Source organism: Panthera uncia (assembly GCF_023721935.1).
Source record: "Panthera uncia isolate 11264 chromosome E2 unlocalized genomic scaffold, Puncia_PCG_1.0 HiC_scaffold_19, whole genome shotgun sequence".
NCBI lineage: Eukaryota > Metazoa > Chordata > Mammalia > Carnivora > Felidae > Panthera > Panthera uncia.
Window position 1 is genome coordinate 7051664 of NW_026057588.1, and position 16868 is coordinate 7068531.

The 16868-nt window shown below is 58.3% G+C and overlaps 2 protein-coding genes across 4 annotated transcripts in view; one reads left to right on the top strand and one right to left on the bottom strand.

The window, feature by feature from the left end:
- Positions 1-108: 108 nt before the first annotated feature.
- Positions 109-5255, top strand: GARIN5A (golgi associated RAB2 interactor 5A). Of its 3 annotated transcripts, none has more exons than XM_049622025.1 (5): positions 109-270; positions 377-576; positions 948-1078; positions 4217-4490; positions 5085-5255. In XM_049622025.1, the coding sequence occupies exons 1-5, from the start codon at positions 198-200 to the stop codon at positions 5139-5141; spliced, it is 735 nt and encodes a 244-aa protein (XP_049477982.1). In that variant the 5' UTR covers positions 109-197; the 3' UTR covers positions 5142-5255. The 3 variants fall into 3 exon arrangements, with proteins under 3 accessions (XP_049477982.1, XP_049477984.1, XP_049477983.1); XM_049622027.1 differs by having other exon boundaries at positions 111-270; positions 476-576; XM_049622026.1 differs by having other exon boundaries at positions 114-270; positions 458-576.
- Positions 5256-5747: 492 nt separating this feature from the next.
- The window catches only part of MYBPC2 (myosin binding protein C2), a 25423-nt gene continuing 14302 nt past the window's right edge, over positions 5748-16868 (bottom strand). Inside the window, exons 16-28 of the mRNA XM_049622296.1 lie at positions 16501-16691; positions 15567-15726; positions 15377-15481; positions 14737-14925; positions 14219-14353; positions 12496-12663; positions 12225-12313; positions 11931-12126; positions 11557-11696; positions 10472-10631; positions 10162-10298; positions 7225-7411; positions 5748-5870 (exon numbers count right to left, since the gene is read on the bottom strand). Of these exons, the coding sequence (XP_049478253.1) occupies positions 5860-5870; positions 7225-7411; positions 10162-10298; positions 10472-10631; positions 11557-11696; positions 11931-12126; positions 12225-12313; positions 12496-12663; positions 14219-14353; positions 14737-14925; positions 15377-15481; positions 15567-15726; positions 16501-16691 (1868 nt within the window). The 3' untranslated portion in view covers positions 5748-5859. The remainder of the gene's footprint in view (positions 5871-7224; positions 7412-10161; positions 10299-10471; positions 10632-11556; positions 11697-11930; positions 12127-12224; positions 12314-12495; positions 12664-14218; positions 14354-14736; positions 14926-15376; positions 15482-15566; positions 15727-16500; positions 16692-16868) is intronic.

Genomic DNA, 16868 nt, shown 5'->3' on the forward strand with positions numbered 1-16868 from the left:
CGTCTGACGTCACAGAGTGGCCGCCGCCACGCCCAGATCTAGGCACCTCCCCGGTCTCTAGGCACCGCCCCCTAGTATGACGTCACAAACGGGCGTCTCTTTGGAGAGTTCAAACAGGGTCCGCCGCGTTGTGACGTGATAGAGTCCGCGGCCCCACCCGTCCGTTTTCTCCGCAGGCACCTGCCTTCGCTCTCCTCATGGGGCGGGGCGTTGCGACGATGAGGGGGCACGAGACTAACCCGGCCCCGGGTGGAGCAGGTGGGATGACAGGTGAGAGGCGGAGCCGGGCCCGGCAGGGTTGGACCAGGTGAGGGAACCCCGTGAGGGAGGGGGCCGGCGACGCGCAGACTGATAGCCCCGATTCCCCTACCCTCAGAGCGCGGCTTCCCTGGGCCCTACCAGATGGGGGACCCAGGCCCAGCCTCCTGGACTAGACCCCCGAACTTCGCCCATCTAGAATGCCCCCTGGTTCCAGCCTTTCCCACGGGCCGGCCCGGACGGCTGCAGCGCCACCTCCTGAGCGGCGAGTTCGATCAGCTGCGAGACTTCCCCATCTTTGAGAGCAACTTTGTGCAGGTGTGGAGCCCCAGAACCCCTGACACCGAGCCTGGGCTTGAGGCCTGACCTCCTGACTTCAGGAGCCCCTGCTCTGCCTACTTCCGACCACGCTCCCATAACATTTATCTCCTGGAATTCCGGAGATAATTCCAGGAATTATCTCCTGGAACCCCACCCCCCAGACCTCTAGACCTTTAGCTTCTTTATGAACCCTGGCCTCTGATTCCCTTGGTTCAGTTTCCCTGACTTAACACCCGGATGACTCTTGACCTCTGACCCCGGGATATCTGACCCCGGACTTGGTGTTTAATAGACTTGGCTCATGACCCTTAACCCCACCAATCCTACCTTCCGTCTATCTGGCTTCTAACCTCTAACCCCTGCCCCAGGTGACCCGGTTAGGAGAAGTCGCCAACAAGGTCACCATGGGGGTGGCAGCCTCCAGTCCAGCCCTGGAACTCCCAGACCTGTTGCTGCTGGCGGGCCCTGCCAAGGATAACGGACGCCTGCAGCTATTTGGGTGACTGTCCCCATCCCAGCCTGGACTTCCACCTTCCCCAGCTCTGGGCATCCTGGGCCCCCTGCAGCACCTCCTGTCACACAGATGACTCCCAGGGCGAGGCGTCTTGGATGGCTGCCAGTCCTCTGTGGGTGGCCATACACTCAGGAGAACAAGGGCAGGGTGATACACAGGGACCGGAAATCAGAGATAGAGGGACATGAGAGGGACAGCCCTCAGCCCCACGCTGGCAAGGATCAGAAGAATAACCGTTTATGTTGTGCCTGCCGCATGCCAGGTGCCCCCTAGGCCATGCACATAATCTCATCTCTGGCCTAATCTTAATATGATGGGGCCCCTTAGCCCCATCCTTTGAGGCTCAGAGACCCACAGTGGGTCAGGGGTTGGTTGGGATTGGAATCTCTGGCCTCCTCATCATTACCGACCTCATTCTTTTTCTTTTCATGTTTCTTTATTCTGAGAGAGAGAGAACAAGCAGGGGAGGGGCAAAGAGAGAGGAGAGAATCCCAAGCAGGCCTGACATGGAGCTCGATCTCACAAGTCGTGAGATCATGACCTGAGCCAAAATCAAGAGTCGGACACTTAACCGACGGAGCCACCCGAGTGCCCCACTGACCTCATGATTCTTGGGCTCCAGTGCCACACTAAGCACCACCCCTTCAGGTCTTTCTTTTTTCATTGAAAAAGTAACGCAAACACACTCCAAAGTACAAAACATACACAGCACAAAATAACACCTTTCTCCCATCCTCTGCTCCTGCCTCCAACTCCGGCTGCAAATAACAAAACTCTTCCATACGTGTAGTATATTTACAGAAACAATGTGCCGATGGCTTTCACTTTTTTGACCACATCTCAACAGTTAACAAAAGAAAGGGAGGGAGGGAAGGAAGGGAGAGAGAAAGGGGACACACACACACACACACACACACACACACACACGGGTCCACAGTCCTTTATCTACAATTCTGATATCTAAAAAGAAATCTGCAGCCCACTTGGTGGTAGAATCAGATTCTGACCTACACTAAATGGAGGCTCCCTGCAGCCTTTATTTATCCCCCTCCCCCCCGGAGAAGCTGAGAACACTTCACAAAGAAGCATGCTGATGCCTTACGGAGCGCGGGGCATATTCTTGCTCCTTCTCAGTGCTGTGCATCCCACCAGTTAACCTCACTGCTCCCTGAGGCATGACCCGCAGTGGGGGGAACTTAGGATGGTGCCGAGGGGTGCTTGGACCCCCATCATCTCCTTCAACACCCCCCCCCCCCAAATAAACACACCATCAGGATAAAAACACCGAGCTTGCTCTGAGAATGAAGCATCGAGGCTCAGTCAGCCCCTAGTCCCTCGCTTCTAACCTGTTGTGGGCCAGTCTCGACAAGCACCCCTCGGTGCTCACCCCCCTTTAAAAACCCGCAGGTGCGTGCCACATGCCGCTTTTGCACGCTGCGCCCTCCCCCACCAGCCCCGTATCAATATTCATTTCATGTCAACGGAAGCGCAACCAGCAGGCCCTTTTCTGGACACACGCGAGTAAATACTCTGCCCCCTTACACCCCACTTGCATCTAGTGCTGTTACCGTATGGCAGGGAATGTCCTCGAATGAATGCCTGCCTCCCTGGGCTCATATCCTGGCTTCACCTCTTCGCCACTGGCTCTGGCCAAGTGCCCTACTTGTCTGTGCCTCGGTTTCCCCATCTGGAACATGGGGATAAGAGGAGAGCCCACCTTGCAGGGCTGTCAGGGGATACGCTGAGTAAAGGGCCATGAAGTGCTTGGGACAGCCCCTGGCCCAGGGTGAGCACCTTGTAAACATAAGCTGTTACTCTTCCACTTGGGGAATGTAGTAACAGATCGAGCCGCCTGCTGAGGGACACTGATGTTGCGGCTGGTGTCTGGGGGTTACGGCCAGTGTGGTCCGCAGAGGGCATCCAGGCGCACGGTTGTGAGGGCGTCTGTAAGATAGGTCCCTAGAGGTAGCATTGCCGGGCCAGAGTGGGGGGTGTGGCTACCCAGTGTGGTGGTTAAGAACACAGAGAAGACTTGGGTTCAAATCCCCGCGGTGTGACCTGGGCCAAATTATCCACCTTCTCAACAAGCATCCATTGAGCACCTACCACGGATGTGAGCTGGTGGAAGGGCGGGGGCAGGGGGTGGGGGGAATGGGGAGCAGCTGTGAACAAAATGGAACCAACGTCTCTGCCTTCAAGCTCACCTCCTACCGGGAAGGCAGACAGAAGCAGTGGGGTGAGGTCTGTGCAGACGTATCAGAGGGGGTAGGGGATAGGGAGGTCTGCAAGGGCGGACACGGCCGCACACAAGCCTCAGGTTGTAAACAGATCTTCTCCCTGAGAAGATGCTTTTGAGAAAGACATGAGCGAGATTAAGGGGCCAAGCCAACGGGGTGGCAGGGAGAGGTAGGAGCAGGGCTGTTGCTGGGGCTGAGTGAGCGAGGGGAGTGAGCAGAGAGGGAACAGAGGCGACAGATCCTGCGGGGTCTGGTGGTCAAGGTGAGGACTTGGCCTTTTCACCGAGCCACGGGAGGGACGTGACGCTCAGGTGCTGATGGGCGCCCTCTGGCGGCCGCGTGGGAACAGAGCGCGGCGAAGGCTGAGCCCGCGGCCCAGGCGGGAGAATCGGGTGACGGGGCCCGCTGGTCGCGGAAGGAGTTACAAGTGGTGGGTTCGGGGATACATTTGAACGGTGGAGCCGCCAGGATTTGGTGGCAGGATTGGATGAGGATGTGAGAGCGAAAGTTGGGCGAGGGGCAACTCCATGATTTCTGACCGAGCAAGTGGGAGGATGTAGCTAAGGTGGGGAAGACGAAGGGGAGCAGGTTGGGGTTGGGGAGAAGGTCCGGAATGTGGTTGATGGACCTGTTATGTGTCCGTTGTCATTCTCACATCCAACGGGGAGTTTCAAGAAGGCAGCTGTCTGTTAGAAGGGCCAGCGGGAGACACAAAGGTGCTTTGGGGGTGGATAAAAGTCGAAAGGCAGAGAAAGTGAAAAAGGCCTCTTTCTGGGCGGGGAGAGGGGCGCTGGGGTGGGCGGCCCCGACCCTGTAGGCGCCCGGGACCGCAAGGCTGTGAGCCAGGGAGGGTCGGCACCTGAGGTCGCCCCTTCCGCCCTCCCAGGCTGTTCCCCCTGCAGTTCGTCCAGCTCTTCGTCCACGACGAAAGCCGCTGGCAACTCAAGGTCAAGTTCCGCACAGGTCGCGCCTTCTACCTGCAGCTGCGGGCCCCACCCGAGACCCGAGACCGCGAGTTCGGCCAGTGGGTGCGGCTGCTCTACCGCCTGCGCTTCCATTCGGCCCAGGGAGCCGTGCCCTTCACGCAGGAGTACCCGACGCTAGAGGAAGGCGAGGAGGAGGACGACGACGACGAGGACGAGCTGACCGAGCGGGAGGCGGTGCGGGGGAGGGGCAGGGGGTGGGCGGGACTGGGGCTGGGTTTCGGGTCGGAGGAGGAGGCAGCCGGGGAATTTGGACTAGTCTGAGGGACAGGCTGGGGACCTAGGCTTTGAGTGTGAGAGGGGACCTGGGGGCCTGGATGCCTGTGTTGAGAGTGGCAGGAAGGCCCAGACTCCTGAGTCCTGAAAGGGTATGAAATCTGGGTGCAGAGACCGCAGGTTCTCAAGGCAGGGCAGGGTCTGCAGGGCCTTGGGTCCACGAGCCCCTTGGCCACATAGTTTCCTGATCTGGCACCCCAGCCCCCAGCCTCTCTCCCCTTGACCTGCTGCGGTGGAATATGGGCCGGAACACCTGGGCCCTGAAGGGCTGGGGTGGGCCAGACTGGGTGCCCAGTTCCCTGTAAGGCCAGGGGGAGGGGAAGGGCCCCCGTCCTTGAAGAAGGGGGCATTGAAACCCGTGGGGCCTCTTCCTCTGGAGACACCCCACTCCCCCCACCTTCCAGATAAGCACCGAGCCCCCCACCCACCCACCCCAAACTGCCGGTACATCTGCAGGTCAAGGCCTCTGAGACACTCTCTCTCTCTCATACCCAGCTTCAAGCCATGGAAGCCAGACTTGACCCACAGACCTCTGAACTCTGGGGACTCTGATTCCTCCACTAGGCTTTGAGGTCACCAAAGGACCAGAGATCAAAGTACCCTACGTCGGGGCCAGAAAGATGAATTATTAAAGTTAATAAAGATCGGCCACTTAAGAACCAACAACCAGGTCCTGAGCAGTTTTGCCATCGTCACCGATCCAACATGGCTGCCTTACAGAGTAGCTTTGCCAGTATGGCTGCCTCAGCCCGGTGCTCGGCCCGGCGTGTGGCTCCTGGGGCCACCTCGAGACCCAGTGCCCACCATTCCGTCCGTCATGGCTACCTCGCCAGAGTAGCCTTCCCCATCTGGCCTTTGGCTCCTCTTTAACTCACTGTAGCTGCCACTGCAGGGCCAGCCTGCCTCCCCACTCCCCCTCCCCAGCAGCTAGTCTGAGGGGGGCGCCTCCACGGGGGTCTTGATCCACCTGTGACTTGTAATTGCCATAGCAACATGCTGGCGGCCCTGAAGAAGCCGTTCCAAGATGGCAGCCTCAGGGATGCCTCATCACGGTTGCCATTCCAACCTGGTGTCCCGGTCACCCACCCCCAGGCGACTCACCCCCTACAGGAAGAGGGAGGCAGGGCTACGGATTCAAGAAGGACAGACACGTGCAGGTTGTAGACAAGACTATTATCTTCTCAGTGGTAATTCTGGGAAGGGAAACGGCGTTCAGGGAGGCCCGTTAGGACTCAGCAGCCAATAATCGTGACAGGTGGAAGACAGGGTCTCACTGTGGCACTGTGGGAAAACGAGAAAAGAGTGGGCAAGGAGGGCTGGGCTTCCCGAACGCGGGCGCCCACCCCCAGGCCCCTTTGCCTGCTGGCCTGGCTTGGCCACCAGGGGGAGCATCAAACCAGTGTCACGGTGCCTGTGATTACTATAGCTCTGAACCCCAAACTGGAATGTTCTGATCAGAGATTTCTAAGCAGCTGCTGGTGACAAGTCGTCATGGAAATCATAAAGCAGGGATATCGCCAAACCGACTCGATAATTCATAAAGGGGACAGCAAAACATCAGAAACTGGGTCAGTCTGGAAAAGCGGTGTTTCAGAATGACAGCCAGGAAGGTCCTGCAGGGGTGGTGTCGCTGAGCCCTTGTTAAAGGGTCTGCAGCCACTCCTGTCTGCTGGGCTGTCATCGGGGCCAGGGGGAGTCACAGCTGGGGAGGGACCCTGGGAGCCTGTATTAACATCAGCCACAGCTGAGGGACTTGGGTAGCAGCCTCTCCAGGGAGCCTTGACTGGCAGATGTTTGATGGGCTGGAGCCCAAGGCAGAGGAGGCAAGGAAGAGCATTCCGGCTAGAGGGAACAGCATGTGCAAAATCCCAGGAACAAGAGAAAGCGCGGCCAGTCCGTCTGCCAACAGCTCGGTGTGGCTGGAACAGTACTGAGGAAACTAGGGTTATGTGAGGCCAGAGAGGCGCATGGGGGAACAGGTACAGGACCACGGACACCAGGCTGAGGGGCTGAGGGGCCACTGAGGAGGGCCCCGAGCAAGGGGCGGGGCAGGCCAACCCCAGGTAGAGCGCCCGCTAGGGCCCTGTGGGAACTGGGCTGGAGGGAGAGATGGGAGGCCGGGAGGCCAGGGAGGAGGCTGAGCAAGAATTCCAGAGGAAGGGGTGAATGGAGCTGGGGCTGTGGGGTGGGGAGGAGGGGCAGGAGGGACAGAGCCTGGAGAGGAGAGGCGTTTTTCTGGACACCCACAGCTCCCGGTCCTCTGCCGGTACCCGGGCTGTTTCTGACTCTCGCCCGCACATCTCCCCACGGAGGCCCGGGCCGTCAGGGCCTTGGCGACAGTCTGCTAGCTCTTCCCCACCTCGTCCACTTCTCTGTCCTTCAGCAACTTTGGGAAACCCTCAGACGACTGCCCCGGCTGGATCAGGTGCTCCCCGCCTCCACCCCTACAGTGCCCTACGCTCCGTCCAGTCTGGCACATTCACCCTGCGTCGCTTTTGTGGGGCCTGAGTCCGGATCCCCAGTCACACGGCCAGTGGCCCGGGGCCGACTCAGCTGCGATCTCACTCCGCTCGGAGCGGGGCCTCCGGGTGCCGCTCGGGAGCGTGAGCGAGGGCCAGGCGGGCGGGGGGCTCACCTCGGACTTCCAGCTTGCACTCGGCCAGGGCCTCCCCCAGCTCGTTGACAGCCCTACAGGAGTAAGTGCCCGCGTCGAAGGGGGAGGGGCGGCGGATGTTCAGCGTCAGGACTCCCTGGTAGTTGGTCATCAGGAACTTGGGGTCTTCGCGGATTTCCATCTTGTTCTTCATCCAGACCACCTTCGGCTGTGGAGCAGAGCGGGGGAAGAGGCCAGCTTAGAGAAGGCCCCAGGGCGATGGCAAAGTGGGCTTCGGATTTTGACTGGATGACCTGGAACTAGTTGTCTCTCCTCTCGGACCCTCAGTCTCCTCTTCTGCGGGAGGCAGAGCTCCCTCTTAGTCGCGGCCCACAGGACGCTACACGATGTGGCCCCATTACTCGTCTGCCCTCACCTCCGGCCCCTCCCTGCCCCCTGCTCCATTCACCCTGGCCTCCTCGCTGTTCCTGACGCGGACCAGACAGGCCACCGCAGGACCTTGGCACTGGCCGTTCCCTCTTCCAGTGTTGTTCTTCCCTCCTCTTGCACCCGGTCAGCGCCTGCTAACTTTTCAGGTCTCAGCTCCCACGTCCCTTCCGGCCCCTAGGCCGCGGCGGGAACGCCGGCTTTCCACTCGCAACTACCCGCGCTTCTCCGCCACGCCTGCCGCCCTTTATAGTTCTCTAGCCGTTTGCGTGACTTTGGATTCATGTCGGTGTCCCCCCAACACCCGGGAACTTCTTGTCCCATTCCCTAGCACACAGCCTCTGAAAACGTGCATTGAAAGAATAAGCAGACCGGATGGGTGAGCGCTGTGAATAAGCAAACGGAGTGAATACATGAACCGAGTAAATGAATGGATCGGTAGGTGAATAAACGAGCGGAATGAATGAATGAATGAATGAGTGTGGTTGGCGAACAAAGCGGGCGATGGAGAAGGTGAGCTCGTGAGTCCATGACATGCCTGCGGGGGCTGAAGCCAAAGACTCGGAGTGAGACCAGAAGTTGGCAGACTTCACGTGCCAGGGGCCAGGCGGTCAGTGCTTCAGGCTCTGCGGGCACGTGGTCTCCGCGGCCCCAGACGGCGCACGGCCGTGTCCCGGTAACATTTTATTTAGAGAAACCCGGTGACGAGCGGGTGTGGCCCGCAAGCCACCGTCGGCCGGCGCCCGGTCTAGGTGACTCCCTGGAGCTCAAGGTTGTGAGTGTCCACATCCCAACAGCAGTCGGGAGACCGGACAGGGCAGGGAGACGGCAGGCAGTCCAGAGGCTCAGACCTCCCCCTGACTCCCACCAAAGTTTTGTTTCTGTTTCCAAGGGAAGCCGGAGTGCGATGACCTGAGACTTGGGCTCTGATCAAAGGGGAGAGAGGCAGGAAGTGGGTCAAAAGGGAGCACATCCCCACACGCACCCCAGTGTTTACAGCAGCGCTGTCAACAACAGCCGAATTATCGGAAGAGCCCAACTGTCCGTTGACGAATGGATAAAGCTGTGGTTTATATACACAATGGAGTATTACTCGGTGATCAAAAAGAATGAAATCTGGCCATTTGCAACAACGTGGATGGAACCAGAATGTAACGCTAAGCGAAATAAGTCCGTCAGAGAAAGACAAACACCATGTGATTTCACTCATACGGGGAATTTAAGAAACAAAACAGGGGCGCCTGGGTGGCTCAGTCGGTTAAGCGTCCGACTTCGGCTCAGGTCATGATCTCACCGTCTGTGAGTTCGAGCCCCGCGTCGGGCTCTGTGCTGACGGCTCAGAGCCTGGAGCCTGTTTCAGATTCTGTGTCTCCCTCTCTCTGACCCTCCCCCGTTCATGCTCTGTCTCTCTCTGTCTCAAAAATAAACGTTAAAAAAAAAAAAAAAAAAGGGGCGCCTGGGTGGCGCAGTCGGTTAAGCGTCCGACTTCAGCCAGGTCACGATCTCGCGGTCCGTGAGTTCGAGCCCCGCGTCGGGCTCTGGGCTGATGGCTCGGAGCCTGGAGCCTGTTTCCGATTCTGTGTCTCCCTCTCTCTCTGCCCCTCCCCCGTTCATGCTCTGTCTCTCTCTGTCCCAAAAATAAATAAAAAACGTTGAAAAAAAAAATTAAAAAAAAAAAAAAAAGAAACAAAACAGATGAACATAGGGGAAGGGAAGGAAAAGTAAGATAAAAAGAGGGGGGCAAACCATAAGAGACTCTTAAAAACAGAGAACAGGTTCCTGGAGGCGAGGTGGGTGGGGGGATGGGCTAGATGGTGATGGGTTCAAGGCGGGGCGTGTGTTGGGACGAGCACTGGCTGTCGTATGTAAGTGATGAATCACTAAGTTTTCCTGAAATCATTATTACACTATATGTTAACTAACTTGGACTTAAATAAAATTAAAAAAAAAATACAGGGCGCCTGGGTGGCTCAGTCAGTTAAGCGTTCGATGCTTGATTTCAGATCAGGTCATGATCTCGCAGTTTGCGAGTCTGAGCTCCACAGCCGACGGTGCAGAGCCTGCTTGGGATTCTCTCCCTCTCCCTTGCTCTCTGCTCCTCCCCTGCTCTCTCTCAAAAAATAAAAGATTTTAAATAATAAAAAAGAAATAAACATTAAAAAAATAACAGCATAGGGGCGTCTGGGTGGCTCAGTCGGTTGGGCATCCGACTTTGGCTCAGGTCGTGATCTCCCGGTTCGTGGGTTCGAGCCCCGCGTCGGGCTCTGGGCCGACAGCTCGGAGCCCGGAGCCTGTCTTAGATTCTGTGTCTCCCTCTCTCTCTGCCCCTCCCCCATTCACGGTCTGACTCTCTCTCTCAAAAATAAATGTTAAAGAATTTAAAAAATAATAACGGCATAAAAAAAGGTGAGCGTATCCCATGCACGGAGGAGAGAGAAAGGAGCTGGTGTACTTACATCTGGGTGAAAATTTCCCCCTAGGGTCTCTCTCTCTCTCTCTCTCACACACACACGCACACACACACGCACGCACCCTTGGGTGACCTCTGACCGCACAGTTGAGAGCCGCAGAGTAACCAGCCACGACCACGCGGTCTGGAAGAGGCGTCAGGAACTTGGGAGGTGTTCGGAAGTCATGCTCCTTGTACTCAAACGGTCTGAAGGTGAGACCTGGGGAAAGGGAGGTGAACCTGTAAGGTGACCAATCTAGACTGTCCCCCCCCACCACCCCACCACCGACTGCCTCTCTACTGTCACCGGGTCTGGCGGTGGGGGAGGAGGAGTCAAGGTAGAAGGCCAGCCGAGAGAGGAGACCGGACCCCACGGAAGGGGGGCGGCGGTACCCGTCTTGAGGATCCGGGCCGTGTTCTTGGAGACGCCGGGCGAGTCACTGAGCCCACAGATATTCTCGCTAAAGACACGGAAGTAATACTCGTTGCCCACGATGAGGTCAGACACGGTACAGGAGGTGTGCCGGCTGTGCTCGTAGACGGTGAACCACTCCTGGTGGGAGGCAGGGAGGGACCGGGAGTCGGAGGCAGGGACACAGGGACACAAGAAGGGCCGGGGGGTGAGGACAGCGCATTCAAGGGTGCGTCCCGCTGAGATAACCGGCCATTCCCAGCAGCGCTGTTCACAAGGACCCAAAGGGGGCAACGGCCCAGCGGTCCATCGGCGGATGGATGGACCCGCGAAATGCGGCAGATCCAAACCACGGAATGTCACTCGGCCACAAAAAGGAGCGAAGCACGGACACACGCGCTACGATCGCGTGTGAACGTGGAAAACGTTACGCCGAGTCAAAAAAGCCGGACCCCGAAGGCTACATGTCGTACAGTCCCGTCTGTAGGAAATGTCCAGAATTGACAAGTCCATTAAAACAGGAAGCAGATTAGTGGTGGCCCGGGGCTGGGTGACAGGGTTTGGGGATGGCTGCTTAACGCGTGCTAGGTTTCCTCGGGGAACTCGTGGGACTAGACGTGGTGGTTACACAACAGTGGGAATGTGGCTTTGAAATGCTTCACGCTGGGGCACCTGAGCGGCTCGGTCGACTAAGCCTTGGACTTCCGCTCGGGTCACGATCTCAGGGCTCATGGGTTGGAGCCCTGGGTCGGGCGCTGTGCGAACAGCTCAGAGCCTGGAGCCTGCTCTGCGTCTCTCTCTGCCCCTCCCCGGCTCACGCTCGCTCGCTCTCTCTCTCTCAAAAATGAATGAGCATTAAAAAAAGAAAAAAGAAAAGAAAGGAAACAACAACCTGTCCTGGTATTTCAGCCAAAAGGCTCCCGCCTCCACCCCCCACCCCCCACCCCCCGCCAGCCCATTCTCTCAATCTCTCTGAGCCTCGGTTTCCCCAGCATCCGCCTTGTCGATCGCGCCAGGCTGCCTCCCCCGCTTGCCCACCGCACCCCGGGCCCCTCTGCTCTCTCACCATGGTCTTCTTGTCGGCCTTCTGCACAAAATAGCCCGTGATCTCACTGTTGCCATTGTCTCTGGGCGGCTGCCACTCCACCAGCGCGTTGGTGCCCCACACCTCCTTCACCGTCACGTTCTCCGGGGGCCCTGCCTTTTCTGCAAGGGGGGGTGCTTGTTAGACGGCAGCCCAGACGGCCCTGAAAAGCCCAGCCCCGCACCTCTTCTCCCCGTCTCTCCCCACCTCTGCCGCCTCACCTGGTCCCCGGATTCTGGTACCGCGCAGGCCTTTCCCCGCTCCCACGCCCCGCCTTTTCGCCCCCTCCCCACCTCGCACCCCCTTCCCCGCTCCGGGGCCGCGGCGCCTCCCCCCTGTCCCAGCCGGCGGCGCACCCACGACCCGGATGTGGATGGTGGCCGTGTCCTTCATGTTCTCGATCTGCACGCTCAGCTCGTACTCCCCCGAGTCCGAGCGCGCCGCCTGGCGCACGAAGAACACGGTGTCGAAGTCGCTGGTGTGCACATGCACGCGGGAGGTGTCCACGGGCGCCCCGCCCTTGGTCCACACCACCTGCGGCCGCGGCTTTCCCTGGGGGAGGGGGGGAGCGCGGAGAGGTCGGCCTGGGTCTCGCACCGGCCCCCGACCCCCCCCCCCCCGGCCCCCCCCCCCCCCCCGCCTCGGCCCACCTGGAAGGGGATGACGAGGTTGAGCTGCTCCCCCACTTTGCGGATGTAAGTCTGGCGGAGATGGCGGGGCAGCCGGATCTTGGGTGGCTCTGAGGGCACGGGCACAGCAACGGGGGCTCAGGGCTAGGCCGGGGGACACTCGAGGGAGGGACAGAGGGACGGCATCGATGATGTTCTCAGGGGAGGCCCTGACGGTGACGGTGACGTGGCAAGGGCCGGCCAGACGACACCAACTTGGTCTTTACAGGAGGGCGGGGTCAGAGTCACTCACCTGCAATCTCCCGGATGGTGACCGGCTGAAACAGGGCGGCCGGCTGGCTGCGCCCCGCGATGTTGACCGCCACCACCCGGAACAGGATTTTCGCTCCTGTGGGGAGATTCTTGACCGTGAAGCTGCAGCGCTCCACGGGCTCCGTGTTAGCGGGGACCCAGTCCTCGGCTGCAGAAGAGAAGCGATGCTGGGGAAACTTCCTAGAAGCCCCGCCGGCCCTCCCTTCCCGTGTCTCGGGACCACACAGTGAACAGCAGCATCCGACACTGATGAAGCACTTATTATGACCAGGTACCAAGGGTGGTCGTAGGTGTTAGTTAGCTCGTTAATTTCTGCCTCTGTCCTATGTTATCCCCATTTTAGAGATGGGAGAAATCAAGGCTCAGAGGAGTAGGGGATGGGGGGGGCGGTTAGGGACAGCTCCTTGGATTTCCTCCCCCTTTAGATTCCATCTTGGGTCTATGGCCAATTGGGTGAGCCAACGTGGGTCAGACCGACAATCACCAGGGTGAATGAACTCTAACAAGAGTGGGTCCTGAAACATCAGGGTGGCACTGAGACAGATCTGAGAGGGGTAGGCAAGGGCGGGAGTGGGGTAAAGAGCGCTTTAAAGACAAAGAGAGAAGAAGCTGACAAGAGTCCAACCATCCATCATTTACATGCATTACCGGATGCAGTCATCACTGTACCCTGTCTAGGAGGGAACTGTCTTCGCCCATTTTTAGATGAAGAAACTGAGGCTCAGAGACTTGCCCACGCTCACACAGTTAGATAGTGTAGGGGCAGGATTGGAACCCACGTCTGTTTGACTTTAAGGCCTGGGCTACGATGTCGAGATGATCGTGCCTGTCTTCCCAGTGAGATGACCACGTTGGAGGTATCCCCATAGCCGTGGCACTGGGCTGGCATGGCGTCGGTGATCGATACATGTTTGTTCAGGGGAGAATGGAGAGTTGGATGTGTGGAAAGATGGATGGACGGATGGATGGATGGATGGATGGGGACGGATGGATGGATGGATGGATGGAGATGGATGGACGGATGCACAGAAAGATGGAGACAGTAGATGGTTAGATGGTCACACAGGGAAATGGATGGATGGAAAGGAGGAAAGGAAGGAGGAAGGGAGGGAGGGAAGAGAAAAGAAAGATGGTGAAGAGATAAATATATGGGTGAAAAACATGTTACAGGACGGACAGTTGGATGATCTAAAAGGTTTTCAGATGGATAGAGAGATGGTTGGACGGATGACTGGCTGGGCAAATGGATGGAAAGAAGGAAGGAAAGAAGGGAGGGAGGGAGACATAACGAGAGGGAGGGAGGGAGGGTAGGAGGGAGGAAGGAAGGAAGGACAGACAGACGGATGGATGGGTGGATGGATGGATGAACGAGAGGAAGAAGGAATACAGGTAGTAGTAAGTACAGGGATGACAGACAGATGGACGAAGAGCTATTGCAGATGGCAGATGGGTACAGGGGAAGGAGGAAGGAGGATGGGAGGGAGAGAGGGAGGGAGAGAGGACGAGCTGGTCAACCGGGGCCTGGCTTGAGCCATCCCATGCAGGGATTCCTGGAAGTACAGTACAGACGCAGGACCAGGGCTCCCCAGCCCACCGGAGAGCTCTCCCTGCACTGCCCCATTTGCAGTCCCCTGGACCGGACACCCACCAGGGCTCTGCGGGAGCCGCCGCGCCCCGCCCCCAGGCCTGATGGGGCCACTCACAGCCCTCCAGGCAGTACTCCACCAGGTACCCATCGATGCCGCCGGCCCCAATCCTATCTGGGGGCCTCCACTTGAGGGTGGTGGTGGTGTCTGTCACGTCTTCCACCGTCAGGTGCTGGGGCTCGCTCGTGGGCGCTGTGAGCATCCGAGGAAAGGGGAGGTGGAGGTCAACGAGGGGTCAGTGGTCACAGGGAGGGGTAGGGACTAGAGCTGGAGTCACCGATCAGGAAAGGGGTCAATATGGTGGGCCAGAGATCAGTGAGCCAGTAAAACGAGGTATCAAGGGACAATGAGGTGTCCAGGAGTAGGGATAAGTGTTAGGCTGGGAGGCCGGAGGTCAATGAGGTATTTGGGCAAGAGCAGAGTCTAGCACAGACTAATGTGCTGGGTCGGTAGGAGGTCTGGAGGGTGGGTGGGGCTGGACGATCAAAGGCAAGGTGTAGGGCCAGAGGTGAGTGACAGGCAGGGCAGGGGTTGGGGGTGGACAGGCGCTCGGTGAGGGTGCAGGGGAGCATCACCAATGGGCATGAAGGGCTTGGTGTTCATGCTGGGCTGGGAAACGCCAATGGCGTTGACGGCAAAGACCCGCATCTCGTAGAGAATGCCCTCGATCATCTTGGTGGACTCGTAGGTCGTCTCGGTAAAGACCTCAAAGTTCAGCTTCATCCAGCGTTGAGAGCCCTTCTTCTTCCGCTCCAGGAGGTACCCTGGACAGCCCCCAAGCAGAGAGGAGTGGGTGCTCAGGGGGAGGCTATGGAGTCGCTGGTCAGTGGGAGCAGTGAGAGTCATGTCAAAAGGTCACATGAACCAGGGAGGTCTGGGACCATGAATCTTGGGTTGATACCAGGGTCACAGAGCAGTCCAAAGTCACCAGTCGTGGGACTGGGGGTCAGGAAGGGTCACCAGTCATGAATCAGGAGTCAGGAGTCACAGAAAACCCCAGGCTGTTGGCCAAAGTGAAGCTCCCCAGGTTGGTGGGGAGCAAAGAATGATAGGAAAGAAACCAAAAGAATTGTTAAGCCGTGAAAGACGGAAAACAGGTCTCAGAAGGAGATTCACTGAGGATGCTAAGAACTCTCATGGGCCAAGGGATCGTCAGGGGGTAGAGGGGGTAGGAGAGGTCAGAGGTCATGGAGACTCTGGCACAACGGCACTCACCAGTGATTGGCTGCCCCCCGTCATACTTGGGTGGCTCCCAGACAAGGATGGCCCAATCCTCGCCAACTGAGGTGACACGCACAGCCTCTGGGGGGTCCGGGACATCTAAGGGAGGCAGAATGGTCAGGGGGAGCCTCAGGGCCTCAGGGAACCCTCCCCCCCCCGACCCCAGCTCACTCCCTCTGCTCACCCACAACCCGCAAGAAGATGGAGGCCACATCCTCGCCCACGGGGTTGGTGACCTTGATGGTGTAGCGGCCCTCGTCCGCCCGATCGGCACTCTCGATCACGAAGCTGCTGGAGTCTGCCTGAGTCTCGATGTGGATCCTGCCCTCGGGGGCCGTGAACACCTGGACACAGCCGCGAGATGGCCTCGCTCCCCCTCTTCTGGGAAGCGATCTTGGAAGCCCCTAGCTGAAAGTGATGGCCCCACCCCCTCCTCCAGAATTCTCAGAGTTTCTAGTACCTCCCTTTATCTCAGCCCTGGTCACCCTGGACTGTGACTGTTGGGGCACGTGTCTGCCCCCCTCCAAGAGCGAAGCTCCTGGAAGGCAGGGGCTGCACGTGACTCACGGCTGCATCCCCAGTGCTACGCACAGAGCCCCGCACAGGGGAAACCCCAGGGGGTGTTCGCTGACTGAGGGAACGAACGAAGGTGGGGCCGAGTCGACGCATTTTACGGAACAGGACGCTCAAGCCCAGAGGAGACAAGAGAAACCGAACTGTCTCAGGGCCTGGAACGTACAAGATAAAAATATCTGTTGGACAGATGGGTGGCTAACTGGACTGATTGACGGAGAAACGGAGAAATGGATTCATTACTGGATGAGTCGATGGCCGGGATGGATTAAGTAATCAATTAGTTTATGAATGGAAAGATGGGTGGGTGGTTAAGTTGATGGATGGCTGGGTTGGTTGGCTGACTGACCGATTGATTAATGGATTAGTGGATGGATGGATTGACGGAGGGAGGGAGCACCCAGCACGTGGCAGGCATTGTCCACATGATGGACAAATATAATCTTCAGTCTTCAAAACAACCCCTCTGAAGAAGGGTCATCATTCTCATTTTACAAACAATGAGACTGTAGCTCAGAGAGGGAAAGTGACTTGCCTAAAGTTGCCCAGCAGAGCTGAGAGGGAGAAGCCAGGGCACGGGGGAAGCCCGACCATACCTCATCCTCCTTCAGCCAGGTGGCGACAGGACGAGGCTCCCCAGTGATGGACACGTCGAGCCTCAGTTTGTTTCCGGCCACAACCACAACTGAATTCTCTGAGGTCTTTCCCGAGCAGTCCAGGTGGATCTTTGGTGGCTCTAGTGGCAGAGAAGAGATATTGGGGAACCTAGCAATGGGTAGTGGGGTCATCTCGATCCCGCCAAGGCAAGCTGTGTTCCCTAACAGCTGGTTCCAACAGCCAGAGAAACCCGGGAATCCAGGCCCCCAGCGCCCTCCTCCCTCAGACCCGGGAGTCCGGGCCCCCCGGCGCCCTC